This window comes from Brassica napus, chromosome C9 (genome assembly GCF_020379485.1).
Source record: "Brassica napus cultivar Da-Ae chromosome C9, Da-Ae, whole genome shotgun sequence".
In the NCBI taxonomy this organism is placed as follows: domain Eukaryota; kingdom Viridiplantae; phylum Streptophyta; class Magnoliopsida; order Brassicales; family Brassicaceae; genus Brassica; species Brassica napus.
Window position 1 is genome coordinate 14,737,099 of NC_063452.1, and position 13,277 is coordinate 14,750,375.

The 13,277-nt window shown below is 36.1% G+C and overlaps 1 protein-coding gene across 1 annotated transcript; it reads right to left on the minus strand.

The window, feature by feature from the left end:
• Positions 1-11,908: 11,908 nt before the first annotated feature.
• Positions 11,909-13,042, minus strand: LOC125593443. The gene has a single exon (XM_048770068.1). The coding sequence runs from the start codon at positions 12,762-12,764 to the stop codon at positions 12,171-12,173; it is 594 nt and encodes a 197-aa protein (XP_048626025.1). The 5' UTR covers positions 12,765-13,042; the 3' UTR covers positions 11,909-12,170.
• Between the last annotated feature and the right edge of the window lie 235 nt (positions 13,043-13,277).

Below are 13,277 nucleotides of genomic sequence, written 5' to 3' on the forward strand. Positions count from 1 at the left end.
CGTTACGACGAAATAGCGAGCAATTCTTCAAGGAAATAGCGAGGAATTACAAAGGCCCGCGTTTTTATATACGAGGTATTAACGAGCCGTGCATTCCTATAAATATACCCACAACTCTCATTCTCAAACCACACACAAACTCCCAAATCACACTCCTCAGCAAAATCATATTCAAATTATAAATATTTGAAAAAAAAAAGAGAAGAAGATATTAGAATTCATGTGGGCGAGACTTACGTATCATAATTGCTGGAAGTCTTGCTACATGTGAATCTGGTATTTTTTTTTCTTTTTCTTTTTTTCTAGTTTTTACATTACGAGGTATTTACGACGATTTTGTCCTACGTGGAATTAACGAGGCCCGTGTTCTTTATTTATTTTACGAGGTGTTTACGACGATTTCGTCCTACGTTGAATTAACAAGGCCCGTGTTCTTTAATTATTTTACGAGGTGTTTACGACGATTTCGTCCTACGTGGATTTAACGAGGCCTGCGTCGTAAGTTCGACGTCGCTTTACGAGGAATTAACGAGTTTTATGTTTAAATCCCTAAAATCCGAAACTCCAAACCCCACATTCCTTATTTTCTACTTCATATTTTCCAAACCCCATCTTTATTTCCATTCCAAACCACAATTTCCACATTTTCTTATTCATAAAACAAACTCCCACATTACCTTATTCATAAAGCAAACTCCCACATCTTATTCATAAAACACCCTACACAAAATCAAATACATCAATCGGATACATCGACATTCTCGTCATCACTAGAAACATCATCATTTTCATTAAACTCGTCTTCAACAGCTTCGTTTGTGGCATCATCGGTAAGATCTTCGTACTCGTGATTATGCGGATCAATGAGAAGGATGTCATCAATTTCTTGTTCAGGTTCCTCGACTTCATTTATCTGTTCTTCTTGTAATGGTGGTTCTTCTCCACTGATGATTCGTCCTCGAGGTGTAACTTTGATCACTGCTAACCAATTTATACATGAATCTCTCATCCGAGGGTATGGAAGGAAGCTAACTTGGTCTGCTTGTGAAGCTACGATGAAAGGCTCGAATTTGTTGTACCTTCGTCCACCGTTGACATCAACTACACCGAATTTGTTAGACCGAACACCTCTATTGACGACGGGGTCGAACCATTCACATTTGAAGAGGACGCATTTCAGCTTCAGTATCCCTGGAAATTTGACTTCAATAATCTCCGTCAAGATCCCGTAGAAATTTGTTTCCCCCTTTCACACATATTCCATAGTTATTGGTCGCCCGCTGTCTACCATACTTATATGTGTGAAAAGTATAGCCTCGTGTGAAATACATCTGTGATGTGGTGACCTTTACAAGTGGATATTGAATTACTTCGTGTAACCACTTAGGATAATCTGCATCGTCGTCATAATCAACCTGCAAAAATAAAGAGAATGTTGAAATACAGATCATGTATGAAAAAAGAGTTTGAGTTAATACCTGATTCAGCAACCACTTAATGAAGTGTTGATCTTTCCTTTTGTCTACGTCACTTGTGGATATACCAGAAAATGTTTCTTCGACTTGAGAAGCAAATAGGCTGTAAAATCACATTTTATAGGAATGAATCTCTCGCAATTATATAATTAATTATACTTATATGTGTTTCGAAGTGTTCATATATGTTACCTTTCAAAATAACGCATCAATGGATCCTCGCAATTGAGTAGAATATAGGTGTGTGCACTATGAGCGTCTTGTTCACTCAACCACCAAACCTCTTTAAACTTCCCACCGAGTTGCCCAATTTGGCTAAAGATGTCTGGAACACCAGCAACTGCATATGTTGGCGCAACACCACCATCATCATATCTTCTTGGAGCTCTTCTCTGGGTACGTACTTTTGACGCAAAGTAGTACGATGTGAAGTGAGAAACTTCTTCAGTCAAACTTCCATCAATTATAGAACCTTCAACTTTGGCGAGGTTCTTTGCTTTTCCATTCAAATATTTCATGGCTCGCTCATACTGATACATCCATCCGTAATGTACAGGTCCATGAAGCAATGCCTCATATGGGAGGTGGACAGCTAGATGCTCCATGACGTCAAAAAATACGGGAGGAAATATCTTCTCCAAGTTGCACAACAAGATGGGAATGTTCTCCTGAAGCTGTTCCACAACTTCTTCTTTAAGAGTGCGTGTGCTCAGATCCCTGAAAAATGCTCCAATGCCTTTTATATTCCAAAAACAATTAAACACATTGTTAGTCATATATTATTTTGCAAATTAGACCGTTATAAAATTATTATGATATAATACACTACGTACCTGCAAGTGCATCATGTACGTTTGTTGGAAGTAGCTCCGTAAATGTAAAGGGCAGTAGTCATTGCATAAAGACATGACAATCATGACTCTTCATCCCGGTGAACTTTGACCCTTTTCAACACATCTAGAGAGATTCGAAACATACCCATCGGGGAACTTCACTTCTGATGCCACCCAGTTGAACAACACCGACTTTTTTTCTGGAGACAATCTGAATATCGGAACGGGAACTTGTCCATTGCTTTTAATATGTAACTCGCTTCTTGAGCAAATATCCGGCAAGTCCAACCTTGATTTTATGTTGTCTTTTGTCTTCCTTGGGACATTCAATATTGTATTCATGATGTTCTCAAAGAAATTCTTCTCTATATGCATCACATCGAGGTTGTAGCGCAGAAGAAGATCCTTCCAATATGGCAACTCTCAAAATATAATCTTCTTGTGCCAGTTGTGATGAACACCGTAAGAATCAGGCATATTACGAGGGACATGCCAATTACCACCCCAACGAACTGTTTCGTTAGCTCCGTAGTAGTCGACTTGCACTTCAATTTGTTCTCCAGTTATATATGGAGGAGGAGTGTCTCTCACAATCCTTTTGTGCCTAAACAAATTCTTGCTTCTTCGGTAAGGATGGCCAATGGGAAGAAATCGACGGTGACAATCAAACCAACTTGTCTTCCTACCATTCTTCAGTTGAAACACATCTATCGTTCCATTACAATATGGACAAGCTAATCTCTCATGTGTAGTCCATCCAGACAACATCCCATAGGCAGAAAAATCATTTATGGTCCACAAAAGCATCGCTCGCATCGTAAAATTCATCTTCGTTGAACAGTCATACGTCCTCACCCCTGTTGACCACAAATCCTTCAACTCTTTTATCAGTGGTTGTAGGAAAACATCCATGGACCTTTTTGGATGGTTCGGACCAGGTATTAGGGCTGTTCAATATGGCAAAATTGAACTGTACCGAACCGAACCAAACCGAAATAGATAATATGGTTTGGATTTGGTATATACCATACAAACCGAATGGATATGATTTTTAAAAAACCGTAGGATTTGGATATGGTTCGGTATATAACCGATAAAACCGAATAAACCGAATAAAACGATCAAAAATAGAAACATGTAAATATGTATATATTTTATAACAAAGTATGAAAATCATAAGTTAATTTTTTTGCTAATAACTATTACCATATTTTTTATAGTAATAAAATAGTCCTGATTTGTAAAACACTTGAACTATAATTAAATAATAATTCATCGCAAACATGCTTCTTATTTTCTTAGTCTTTTTTTGATCTTTTTGCTTTAATTTAGCATTGGTTAAATTGAAATAAAGATTATAAATTTGATGATAACAATTAGTGGAAATTCTTCACAATTTTTTTTATCTATAAACGAATAGAGTTTCGTGTTTAATAGAAGAAACATGACTTTGATGAACGCTAAATATGAAAGAATATAATAACTTACTTTTTTGTGCTTCATGCTTCTGTTTTATTTTTTGTTTTTTATTTTTATTATCAAAATTTTGAGCTTTGATTTTAATTATAGATTTGATTATTTTATTAGATCATAGAAACATTTTTTATTTTGTTCTTTTATTTAAACTTATAATGTTTTTTAATAAATTAATGTGTTGACAACAAGACTCTAAAATTCATATAATATGATCCCAAAATAAAGAATTATGTTTTTTGATATAAAACCGAATAAACCGAAAACCGACGGTATATAAACCAAACCGAACCGAAGTAAATATGGATTTAGAATGATAGTTATATTTTACTAACCGAAAACCCAAAAAAACCGAACCGATATCCGGATTGAACACCCCTACCATGTATTAATATGGTCAAGAATAGCAACTCCCATTGCATGCACATCTCCGGTGGCAGGTTGTATGGTGTAAGAAAGACTGGCCACAAACAAAAATCAAAATGTATTAGTATTTATGTATTCAAATATAGACATATTTAAAATAAATACTTGTTATATATTTAAGCTAAATAGAATTTTTATCTTAAAACATGTAAATTTTATTTTATTAAAAATTTAAATAAATTACAAATAATTTAAATTGTAAATTTAAAATAAAAATAATAATATCAAAATATAAACTATATTTACATTTAAAGATAAAATAATATTAAATTTTAAAACTATTATATTTGCGCATGGAGAAATGTTCTTATATTTAGTCAAATATGCACAATGTGAGAAACATTTTCTTAACATGTGAGAAACGTAATTGTTAGAAATTTTCATTCAATCAATACGATCATGAAAAAAAAGTGTATTTACTTTATAAAAAAAATCATGTTTTTATGGAGGGAAATGTCATTTATGAACAAAGTTATATTTTTAATGAAAATACTTCTTCTATTTTATAAAATTTCATTTTATTTTACACAGATCAAAAAAAAAATTAGAACATATAGAATTTTTTTTGTTAGATATGTTAATAACTAAATATAAAAAATTAAACTCAAAGTTTATCAACTTTGACAAGGTAAAAAATATTTGAATACATATACTATTTAAAAATCTCAAGTGAAGTGACTTTTCTATTTTCGCAAAATTTATTGTTATTTTTTGGTCACTTCCGGAAAAATTATTTTATAAATTTTCAATTTTAACCGTATAAATATTCTTTATTAATTAGAAAGATAAGCTATATGAGTATTAATCAAAAATGATATTGTACTAGTAAAATATTATATCAAATATTATCTTAAATTTTTTTAAATACTTATGAAAAAAACTGAAAGCCAAATTTAGGCAAGAAAATCTCTTATATACTAAAGGAGAAGCATTGTAATAAATACGTTCATACTCAACTAGACACATGTCGCGTGTATAAGCATTGTAATAAATGCGTTCACACTAAAATGGACACATGTCACATGTAGAGAGCTTCTCAGCCAAACTCTACATAAATATGTTCACACTATGTATTTTACGTTTTTTTTAATATAAAACTCACATGCATGGTTTTTCTTTACGTTATTTTTAATGTTTACGAATAGAGTTGGACAAATTATTCATAAATTTTGATTCGATTTGTTATCCGTTTTGATTCGAACCAAAAAATCCAGATATCCGTTACTCTATGAAACAAATCAAATACTAAAATGTAATATCAATAAAAAAAAAAGCAAATCACAAATATCAATATTTATAGGAACGAATATCCAATTTGATCTGTTATATGCATATATATATATATATATATATACATATATTTAAAGGATTATATATAAGTTATATATTATAGTTTATATAAATTTTACAATATTTTTGTTTTTAAATAATTTCATTTTAAGAATTTTATTTTTTATGTATTATTTTGAAAAAGTGTCATTTAATATTAATTACCAGTATTTTTATATATTTGTTGCAGGCTGGGAAGCTGGGTCGATGAAATGGATGGGCGATGGGTCGATCTTATCGGTAAGGATGAGACCGGCTGGGAAGATGGTGAAGATGGATAGATGATGTTGGATAGATGATGATTGACTCTCTCAATCCGTGGGTGCTGATTGACTCTCTCAATCTGTGTCTCAAGGCTCCTGTATCACACAAAGAACCTATGAACCACGAGCTCAATAGCCTTCTAATGTATCTCACACTTAGAAACTAAAGAACATATTTTTTTAAGCAAAGAAAACTCTTTGATAAAAGATAAACTGAATATTATTTCTTAAGGATTGAAAGGTGATTTTTACAATGCACGACCATGAGCTTATGTAATGCTCAGAAACAATAAAACTATGCTAGAAATCAGAAAGAGAATCAAGAATAAAAGGAAGTAGCCGTTAGGCCTTAAATGGCTTGCTTGGCCAAAAATAAGGAAGGTGATAATTCTCTTGAGTCTTGAGAGTTTTGTGGGAAAACTCTGATGTCTTGGGACGTCTAGATTCATTCTGAATGTGTTCAGAAGGCAGTAGTCGAAGCAATAGAGCCGTTGGTCTTCAGAGCTTCTTTTTGGGAAAACATACCGATATGGTAAGTTGTTGTAAATGAAGATCCTGCTGATCCTATGCTTGCTGGTGTAGGGAAATATAAGGGGAGGCTCTTCTGGACAGTTGGATGTGTATTCTGGAAGCCTTGGATCAGGTATATTACGTCCTGGTTGGTTGAGCTTGGTTTGGAAACAATTGGACCAGTTGATTGTCCAATCTTTCCATAAGTTGCTCGGTTTGACCGGTTCTGGTAAAATGATTGTATTTTGAGATTTCCGTGGTATTTTCTCCTCTTCTTGGGCTTGTTGGCTTGATAATAGATCCATCTTGAATTCCATGCTTTGTTTTGGGTCGGAATGCTTCTTGGTTGGGTTTGAAACAACTTCTAAACTCGGATGCTCGCAGATGGACGGACTGGAGAACCTCCGGTTTGTAAAATTCATATCTTCTTGGTCCGAGTAGATTTGAAGATGATTCAAACTGTTCTGGACTCCTTGTTGAGTGTAGAATGCATGAAAATTGGTTGCATGGCAAACTTCATCATGGTTGGTAAGATACGCCTGTTTTACTGAACACATATCCTGGTTAGTCCTTTGGTTAGCTGATTGGTGCAACTGCTTGGCCTCTGGTTCAGGTACTGATTTGATGACCGCATCATACCCTCTCCCTTGAAATATTTTCGACCTCGAAACTGGATAATCTGCACCAAGATAGAGGAAGTTAGGTTTCATCCTCTTTTGAGATTCTAGGACCTTACCTTGGTATTTGATCGGTTTGATCTTTGATGGCACATCTGGTGGCTCTTCCTTGAGTAGGAACGACAAGGCTACTCCTCTGTTTTGTTCTGGCACTCTGCTGGGTGGTGTTTTATCTTCTGGAACGTCTAGGATCAAGAGGTTGCTGATGACAACTTCTTTATTTCTTTTGGCATGTAAACACTTTGTGATCTCCTTGCGTTGATCATCAATGTGATGCTTAGCCTCTGCCCCTGAAATAAATTCAACACTTTTGGCAGGAAACAAGTGGATTATATCTGGGTTTGAAAATTTGTAAATAAGACAAGTAAAGTTCAGATTTACCCAAATGGTTTTAGCTAGTTGAAGGATGTTTTGCTCTTTGGCAGCTTGTTTGCTTTTGATGCTTCTTGCATCTCCTACAACGTTTTGTGGACAAGTCAGGTGCTGTCCCTGGTTCTCTTCCATCCTTTTACCATGGTTTGGTCGTCCATCACCTTGTCTTATCCCTGGATCAAAACTCTTTGGCAAAGACAAGTGCATAAATCTAGAATTTGAAAGTTTTAATGGAACAAGACTATCAGTTCTTTTATTTAAATCAAGTGATGTACCTAATATCAGAACTGGTGTCCTTTGTCTTTGGGCCGTCCACTTCTTCTGAGTTCCTAAACCTGTCTCAAAATCCTTTGGGAAAGACAAGTGCATCAATGTTGTCAAGGAGTAAGAAAGAACACACTGATCTAAAGTAAAACTTACTTTGAGTTTTGGTTCTAAAAAAATCAATGGTTCTGGTTTTATCTTCCAATTGTGGAGTGGCTCAGGAATGATCTCATGACCTTGGACTTCTCTTGGAGTGGTCTCAGCAACTCTGGTACATTCAGTTGTGGCCTCACTTTCTTGTGGTTCACTCTTTCTTGTATAACTTTTGCTTGGATTCTGCCTCCATTTGTTGGAAATATTATCCCCATTACTCTTTTGGATCCTATGTTCCAAACTTGGGCTTCCTGTACCATGAACACACAAATTAGCTTTACTAATTATATCTTGATGTTGGATCATACCTGGTGTAGTGCTGGTCGGATTGGGCAGTATGGATGCCTCGGAATTGATCTCCTTAGGGAACATGTGTTGCCTTATGTCTTGAGCTTTATTCTGGTCCATCTCAAGAATTTCTCCTGGTGGTTCTTCCTAAATGGACTCATGCTCCTTAGGACCTGTATTATCACCTTTTGGCATAGACAAGTGCATTATACAAGCATTGGAAACCAACAAACCAGATTGAATTAAACTATCACTTATTTTTGATATTTCAGTTTTCTCTCCTAGTGATGTTTCTTTCAATTTCTTAGATGGACAAACAGCAGCAAAGTGTCCACGTCTATGACATCTATAACATGTCTGATCTTTTAAATTTTTAGAGTTAGAGGACTTACCTTGGCTTCTTATGTTCTCTTGTTGGTTGGAAGTTTCTTTGGACCTTTGACATACTTCTTGTATCCCTTGTGATCCCATCAAAAGTGTAGGGATTGGTCTCTCTTGAAACTTCTCTGTTTGGGACGACCTCATAGCTCCCTTGTGGGGTGTAAGGACACTTGATGTCACCTTCTTGGGCTTAAGGTCGTGAGCACTCATAGGCATAAAAGCAGATTCTGGTTTTAAGCTAGACACCTCTCTCCTTGATGTTGCTTGGTGATGGTGCTTTGATGTGGTGCTTGTCCAGCCTTGATACTTCTTGGCTGGAGAAAGTTTCTCAACCTCCTCTGCCTTCTTTGAAGTGGACAATGACTTACTTGGATCATGACAGTGGGCGTGACTCTCATCAGCAGCTGGTCTTGCCTTTGGTGTTGACATTGAACTCCACCGATTTTCTTGGTACATAGGCCTTGTGAGAACTTTGTTGCTGGCCCTGAGCTTCCTTACAAACTCCTTATACATGCGTGCCTTAAGATCTCCCCAATTGAGTACTGGATTAGAGTAGTAGGTCTGGGCATCTTCTTGTTCCCACCAAGTGTAAGCTTTTCCAATAAGCATATCAAGGGCATATGATAGCTTATCTTCCTTTGGGATGTTCTTTGCTCGCAGCCACCGCTTCATATCATCCTCCCATCTTAAATAGACTCCAGGGTCCATGCTAGAACCTGAAAAGACTAGATAATCAGGTGTGTTCCCACGTGCTGTTCTGGATTGCTTCTTTGTGGCAGCTGGTGTTGATTGAGCTTTTCTAGCTGTGGTGGATTTGGATCGGCCTGGTACTTTGTATGGAGTAACTCCATAGCTGGCTGGCGTCAGTGATTTCTTGAGAGGATTGAAAACCTGGGTAGGATGTGGATCACATTCATCTTCCTCTCCCATACTGATTTCAGAATCAGTGTCAATGCTCCATGATTTGTTTTCTCGGCAACCTCCTTTCTTGTAAAATCTTGTGTTGCCTTGAGAGTGGTCTGGTGGTTTAGGTTCAGGACTTTCTTCACCAGGGTCGTCTCCATACTCTGAACTAGAGTATTCATCAGCAGAACACGATCTTTCACAGCCATCCTCCTTACTGGACCATGCTTGGTCGGTTTCGTCGATATCGGAACATTGGCTTGAATCAAAAGAGTCTTCTTCTTCTGAGTAATACTCCATGGCGTCTCTTCTGTCTTTTCTTAATGTTTACCTTGCACAAACAGATAAAAGAAGAATCAATTCGTGGCTAGACAAACAAAGGAAAGAATAATGAGCAAAATGGAAACTTATTAAATTTTTTTTTTTTTGAAAAGTTTGAAAACAAGAATGGAAAATTCCTTTTTTTTAATATATATCAGAAGCAGCACGAAATATATATAAAATAAACAAAGAAACAAGTTTTTATTTTGGTTTTCAGATTAATAGAAACACAGAACACTTTTTTTTTTATTAATGCAAATAAATCGAAAAAGGAAACTAGGAAAAATTCAAAATGAGAGATTTTATGGTATGCAAAATTAAATATGGAAAGGGGAGGTGGGGGAAATGAATGCAAACAACTAGACTAATATGTCAAAGGAATTTCGTGGATCAAACTAACAAAACTCTTTCTCTTTTTAATTTTCTTTTCTCAAGAACACAAAATGCAGAAATTCAAACTTGAAGCAAATAACAATTTTTATGGTTTTTTTTTTTTATAAATGAAAACTAGCAAGGAATGAAAAGAACAAAGATTGATATGGATTGATATCACCTGATACAGAAGCTTTAGGCTCTGATACTAAATGTTGCAGGCTGGGAAGCTGGGTCGATGAAATGGATGGGCGATGGGTCGATCTTATCGGTAAGGATGAGACCGGCTGGGAAGATGGTGAAGATGGATAGATGATGTTGGATAGATGATGTTGGATAGATGATGATTGACTCTCTCAATCCGTAGGTGCTGATTGACTCTCTCAATCTGTGTCTCAAGGCTCTTGTATCACACAAAGAACCTACGAACCACGAGCTCAATAGCCTTCTAATGTATCTCACACTTAGAAACTAAAGAACAGATTTTTTTAAGCAAAGAAAACTCTTTGATAAAAGATAAACTGAATATTATTTCTTAAGGATTGAAAGGTGGTTTTTACAATGCACGACCATGAGCTTATGTAATTCTCAGAAACAATAAAACTATGCTAGAAATCAGAAAGAGAATCAAGAATAAAAGGAAGTAGCCTTTAGGCCTTAAATGGCTTGCTTGGCCAAAAATAAGGAAGGTGATAATTCTCTTGAGTCTTGAGAGTTTTGTGGGAAAACTCTGATGTCTTGGGACGTCTAGATTCATTCTGAATGTGTTCAGAAGGCAGTAGTCGAAGCAATAGAGCCGTTGGTCTTCAGAGCTTCTTTTTGGGAAAACCTACCGATATGGTAAGTTGTTGTAAATGAAGATCCTGCTGATCCTATGCTTGCTGGTGTAGGGAAATATAAGGGGGGGGGGGCTCTTCTGGACGGTTGGATGTGTATTCTGGAAGCCTTGGATCATGTATATTACGTCCTGGTTGGTTGAGCTCGGTTTGGAAACAATTGGACCAGTTGATTGTCCAATCTTTCCATAAGTTGCTCGGTTTGACCGGTTCTGGTAAAATGATTGTATATTGAGATTTCCATGGTCTTTTCTCCTCTTCTTGGGCTTGTTGGCTTGATAATAGATCCATCTTGAATTCCATGCTTTGTTTTGGGTCGGAACGCTTCTTGGTTGGGCTTGAAACAACTTCTAAACTCGGATGCTCGCAGATGGACGGGCTGGAGAATCTCCGGTTTGTAAAATTCATATCTTCTTGGTCCGAGTAGCTTTGAAGATGATTCAAACTGTTCTGGACTCCTTGTTGAGTGTAGAATGCATGAAAATTGGTTGCATGGCAAAATTCGTCATGGTTGGTAAGATACGCCTGTTTTACTGAACACATATCCTGGTTAGTCCTTTGGTTAGCTGATTGGTGCAACTGCTTGGCCTCTGGTTCAGGTACTGATTTGATGACCGCATCAATATTTATCAACCATTTTTATATACTTTTACATACACATACATATGCACATTGACGTGAGCACCTTATAACTAAGTATTTACCACAACTGAAATATCTAATTTTTTTGGAAGTTAAAATATTTTTTCTTAATGCTTCTTTCACTATCGACCAAATTGTAGTAAAATGATTTGTCTAAATAATTTTATTTTTTTTGACTATTATCCGTTTAGAAACTATAATATGAAACCATTGGTTCCACATCACGACTATCTAAGATTCATAACATGAAGACAAACAAATAATAGTAATTTTTGATTATCGCAGGAAAAAAAACCAAAAACATCAAACATTTTAACCGAATAAACCAAATAAATATTGATTTAAAATGATAGTTATATTTTAGGAGATTAAAAACCAAAAAACAACCTAAAACCGAACCGATATCTAGATTCAACAGATTAATGTGTCTTTATTAAAAAATAATGAAACTAGTAATCTATAACTCAGAGCTAGTTAAACTAATTAGCATAAGACAAAATGATTTTTGAATTTTAGGCAACATCATAAGAGGAACTTGAATTTGTAGGCTCGTTAAAGGCAAAAAAAAAACTTCGAAAATTACAAAATTACTTCTATTCTGCCAAAACAAATATTTTAACTGAAATCTAGAATATTGTTATTTGTTAATTTCTTAGCCGTAGAACCCTGTTTGGCTCCAAATTGCATCACGAACACGCCTTAGTTCCCTGCCTTTGAGAGTCCTTCCTACACCCTCAAACATCGACGCCCCACCGCCTCCCATTTTCCTGCTCCGCCGTGCTTGGCTCTTAGCAAGGTACTCGTGCGGCGGCATCATCCCCGGTTCCTCCTCGTCGTCACCGTCAAGCTCGTGTGTTGACTCAACCAAGTTGACTCGATATATCTTACTCCAATCCGGCACGTTAACCGGCGCTGAGGACGCCAAGTTCCGCATGATTTCTCCTCCTTCGCCTACTCCGCCGTGGATCTGCTGCACGAGCATCGGAGATGACGACGGTGCGTTTGAGGAGCTCTTGAAAGTAAGCGAGAGTCCCACGCGCCCACTTTTCATAGAGTTAGCACTTAAGTTCCACCCGCTGTATGAATCTTCTGTCTCGGTGTCGTGAATGACTGCCGGTGACCAGATGTCTTCCTCGGCGAGCTCTAATTCGTCGGTGAGGGAGGTTCCGTGACTGTCACCGTAACTGTAGCTTCCAAGGTATCGATCGCTCCGGTTCATCGTCGTCGGATTTCGACCTCTTGCCATGCAACTCAGCCACAGCCTCTTGTCGCTTAATTAAATTTGGTTACTTATAATAATAATATAATTATTATTATTAAGGAGTTAAATGTTAGAGATTTTGCTATAAGTTTCAGACCGAGTGAAATGGAGGAGTATATATATAGCATTTGCGAGGAGAAAGTGCAAAAGAATGTGACAATAAATAGTAAAATTGTGCAATATGGCTTCTATATTTTCTGTTTCTTACTAAATGCCTTACAATTTTCGTTAGCTCAGAACAAAGTTTTTTCAAATCCATTGGTTCGTCTTTTGTTTTATTTTCCAGAAAATGTATTATCTTGGGTAATCTAATAGCCACATGCAGTAGCATAAAGGTATATAATACAGAATGGAAAGATTAATGGGAAAATTGTTTTTTGGACCAAAAAATAGTAACAATGTCTCATTAGACTAATTTCTATTTTGTACCATTTTGTCTCTGATGCTCTTTAGTATTTTTGAAAATAAATTTAAATAAATAGTTTTACAAACAAACAA

Bases quoted from the DNA above. Each gene is read 5' to 3' on its own strand.
- LOC125593443 (XM_048770068.1), bottom strand. From the start codon at position 12,764: ATGGCAAGAGGTCGAAATCCGACGACGATGAACCGGAGCGATCGATAC.